This window comes from Humulus lupulus, chromosome 4 (genome assembly GCF_963169125.1).
Source record: "Humulus lupulus chromosome 4, drHumLupu1.1, whole genome shotgun sequence".
Taxonomy (NCBI): domain Eukaryota; kingdom Viridiplantae; phylum Streptophyta; class Magnoliopsida; order Rosales; family Cannabaceae; genus Humulus; species Humulus lupulus.
The window spans coordinates 6524160-6528401 of NC_084796.1; the positions used below are offsets into that span (position 1 = coordinate 6524160).

The 4242-nt window shown below is 37.5% G+C and overlaps 1 protein-coding gene across 1 annotated transcript; it reads left to right on the forward strand.

Annotated features, from left to right (window-relative positions):
- Positions 1-2266: 2266 nt before the first annotated feature.
- LOC133831814 (uncharacterized) lies at positions 2267-3385 on the forward strand. Its single transcript, XM_062262225.1, has one exon. It carries the CDS (start codon positions 2267-2269, stop codon positions 3383-3385), a length of 1119 nt encoding a protein of 372 aa, XP_062118209.1.
- Positions 3386-4242: the final 857 nt, after the last annotated feature.

Consider the following 4242-nt stretch of genomic DNA (forward strand, 5'->3'; position numbering starts at 1 on the left):
GTAGAAAAGAGGAAAAAAGTATCAACAAATGAGAAACCTGCTGTTACAGAAGTGGCAAATCGGTTTGATATGTTGGACAATCAGGAGGAAGAGGTTTTTAATAGTATTACTAGAGAGGGGGGAGGTCCCTCTACTTCCAATGGATAGGATTCTTTGCTGAAATGTGAGAGGGATTAATAGCCAACACAAGCACAATGAAATCAAACAGTTGATTTTTTCAAAAAAAGTTGGTCTAGTTAGTCTCCTCGAAACGAAAATAAAGAATAATAGCATGGGTACTTTATATTCTCGCTTATTTCAGAATTTGTGTTTTACGAATAATAATCCATGGTTGGACAAAGGAAGAATAGTCGTAGCATGGCAGCCAAGTATTTTTGATTTGGATATTCGATTATGTTCTGATCAAATGATCCATGGTATTGGTCATTCTAAGCAATGCAAGGCACGGTTTAGCATTACAATAGTGTATGGGTTCAATGAAGACAGCAAAAGGAAGAAGCTATGGGAGGATTTAAAAGAAGTCTCAGCTCAAGTGCAAGGGCCGTGGTTACTAGTTGGAGACTTCAACGATATCTTGGTTTCTAATGAAAGAGTTGGAAGAAGAAGTACTAAAGCCCCTACTCAAGAATTTAGAGAATGTGTGGATTATTGTCAGCTAGAGGACTTAAAATTCTCTGGTGCTTTCTTCACCTGGAATAATAAGCAACAGCCAGAATTCAGAGTATGTTCTAAGATTGATCGTGCCTTGGTCAATTCTACATGGGCTGATTCCTTTCCTTTTTCTGAGGCAGTCTTCTTACCTGAAGGTATTTTTGATCACAGCCCCATCTTAGTTTCCTTACACCAAGATGTTGTTTGTGGGAAAAAGCCTTTTAGGTACTTTAGTATGTGGAAAGGTGCAGAAAATTTTGATGCAAAAGTAGCTCAAAGCTGGAATGAAGGAGTTGTAGGAACTGAGATGTTTAAACTGACCACGAAATTGAAGAGATTGAAGCAGGTTCTCAAGAGTATTAATAAGGAGGGTTTTAGTGAGCTGCAACAGCAAGCAATTGAAGCCAAGAACGCATTACTGGAGTTGCAGGGCAGAATTAATAATGATCCTCTTAACAGTCACCTCCTGTTAGAGGAACAAACAGCCAGGGAGAAGTTTATTAAGATGTCTAAAGCATATTCTCTTTTTTTAGCCCAAAAAGCTAAAATTACTTGGGCTAAAAATGGAGATGATAATACAGCCATATTTCATGCTTCCTTGAGGGCAAGGAGAATACATAATCGTGTCTCTTCCATAGAAGATGCTCAGGGTAATTGGTGTGATACACCAGATAGTGTCCAACATGCATTTCTGCACTTTTTCCAGCAACTGTTAGGCTCTCAAATGCATCAAAGAATCTCGGTAAATCAAAGTATTATTGATATTGGACCAAAAATCACAGATAGCCACATAAGTATTCTCCAAGCAGATTATACAGTTCAAGAAGTAAAGGAGGCAATCTTTGCTATTCCAGGACTGAAGTCTCCAGGTCCCGATGGCTTTGGTAGCAGTTTCTATCAAGATAACTGGAACCTAGTAGGAGCTGAAGTTGAAAAAGCAGTGCTGTCTTTTTTGAACACAGGAAGACTCCTTAAGGAAATCAATGCTACCACAATCACCATCATTCCAAAGAGTAGTTGCCCACGCAATGTCAGTGATTTCCGCCCTATATCTTGCTGCAATGTCATCTATAAAGCTGCATAAAAAATGATCTGTTCGAGATTGCGGAGAATTCTACCTGACTTAATTGCCGAAAATCAGGGGGGGTTTGTTCATGGACGATATATTGCTCACAACATTATGGTTTGTCACGATTTGGTGAGACTGTATGGGCAGAGAAATTGTAAACCTAGTTGCATGATCAAAATAGACTTAAGGAAAGCATATGATACCATTGAGTGAAGCTTCATAGAAGAGATGCTCAAAGCCTTTGGGTTTCCCCAAAAGTTTACTGAACTGGTTTTGACTTGCATTAGCACTCCTAAGTTTTCATTACTACTTAATGGATCTCTTCATGGATTCTTTGCAGCAAGGAGAGGTCTAAGACAAGGGGATCCTATTTCCCCCTTGTTGTTTGTACTTGATATGGAGTATTTCTCTAGGATATTGACTAAGGTGGGGTCTTGGCCAAGCTTTAAATATCATGACTGATGCTCCACATTAAAGCTGAATCATTTGTGTTTTGCGGATGACCTCTTGCTTTTTTGTCATGGAGACTATCCTTCAATCATTTTGATGCTGAGAGGTTTGAAGCTATTCTCTAAAACTTCAGGTTTATGTCCTAATGCATCTAAGTCTGCGGTTTACTGTCATGGCATGCTTGAATCTGATGTGAATCGGGTACTTGAAACATCTAGCTATACTCGCAGTTATCTTCCATTCCGTTATCTTGGCATACCAATTTTCTCTAAGAAGATTTCTGCAGCTGAATGTACCAGTATCCTTGAGAAAATGACTGGAAAAATTCGGCTATGGAGTACCAGGAACCTTTCTTATATGGGGAGAGCTACGTTGATTAATTCAGTTCTAATCTCCATCCATTCTTACTGGGCACAGCTTATGATTTTACCCAAAAAATTACTTAGAGATGTTGAAGCACTCTGTCGATCTTTCCTTTGGAAAGGGTCCTCGGATACTCATAGTCATGGCCTAATTGCATGGGATCACCTCTGTTTATCAAAAACAGCAGGGGGCTTAGGCTTTAGACGAATTCTTGATTGGAATGAGGCTGCCATAGGGAAATATGTTTGGGATATTGCCAAGAAAAAAGATAATCTATTTGTCAAATGGATTAATAGTGTTTACATAGCAAACAGGAGTTGGTGGGATTATTCTTGCCCTCTGGATTGCAGCTGGTATTGGAAACGTATAGTTGCTGTGAAAGAACGTTTCAAGCATAAAGTTTCACTTGGCTCCTTCTTATCTCAGCAATATAGTATCAAAAGAGGATTAGAGCTGATGAGTGTTCCTGGCAGTAAAGTTTCTTGGAACAAGTTTGTTTGGGATAGACTAATTACTCCTAAACATAGATTCATCATGTGGTTAGTCATGTGGGAGAGATTGAATACAAAGGATCGTATCATCAAATACAACTCATCTCTAGATTCGATATGCCTACTTTGTGGGGAAGCAGATGAATGCATTGAGCATCTTTTTTTCCAGTGCCTGTATAGCAGAAAGTGTCTCAGTGCCATTAAAAATTGGCTCAACTGGCATACACAATCCATTAATCTGGTGCGCTTGCTGAAATGGATTTCCCATGCTAAGGCATCAAGTATATACAAGAGCATGCTGATGACTATACTTGCCGCTACTGTGTATCATATTTGGAGGGCAAGGAATGATGTCCTTTGAAACCAGAAACTCTGGCACTATAATCACACAGTGAGTATGATCCAAAATGAGTGTAAATTGAGATTACTTAGTGTACTACCATGTAAAGCTTCAAGTAAAGATAGAGAGTTCCTGGATAGATTATAGCTGAGAGTGTACAGGGGATTGACTGTATAGGAGTTAACTACTTTAGCTGATACTGTTAATGTTTTGTTCCAAGTCTGTTCCCTTTATTTGGAATTACTTGGTTTGTTTTGTACATGGAAGTTAGAGCAATACAATGACCTTATTCATCAAAAAAATATTTCTTTGAGATGAGGATTGGAAATGCCAAAATTATCTTAAGTTTAGCAATAAGACTAAATAAACAGCTTAAATTCATTTCTGAACTCAAAATCAAGTAATTTTAAAAATAAAATAATATAGTATATTTTGGTTGATACAATTTTGTATTTACCATTACATAGACTTATCAAAATTTTGCTTTTTGTTTGTTAGAACAAGACAACTAAGTTGGTGATCATGTTGGATAAAAATTGGCTACACTTCAATAGGTAATAAGAATTAGGGATTTAATTAGTGCTAGCTTAGTAAAATTAGTAACTTACTATATTTGTTACTAATATATTATAAATATGAACTTGTCTTTGAATTGTAGAGCCTCGGATGAGTATAGAGAAGGCGCTAAGAATTTTGTAGAAATGTCAGAAAAGCTGGCTGGTTATCCAGAAAAGTTATTGTGTCCATGCAAAGTTTGTCGAAACTTAAGTCACCAATGTATTAACATTTTGTAAGAACACTTAGTCATTTATGGGATTGATCCAACATACAAAATCTGGTTTCATCATGGGGAAGAATTATCAAGAGATGATGATGTA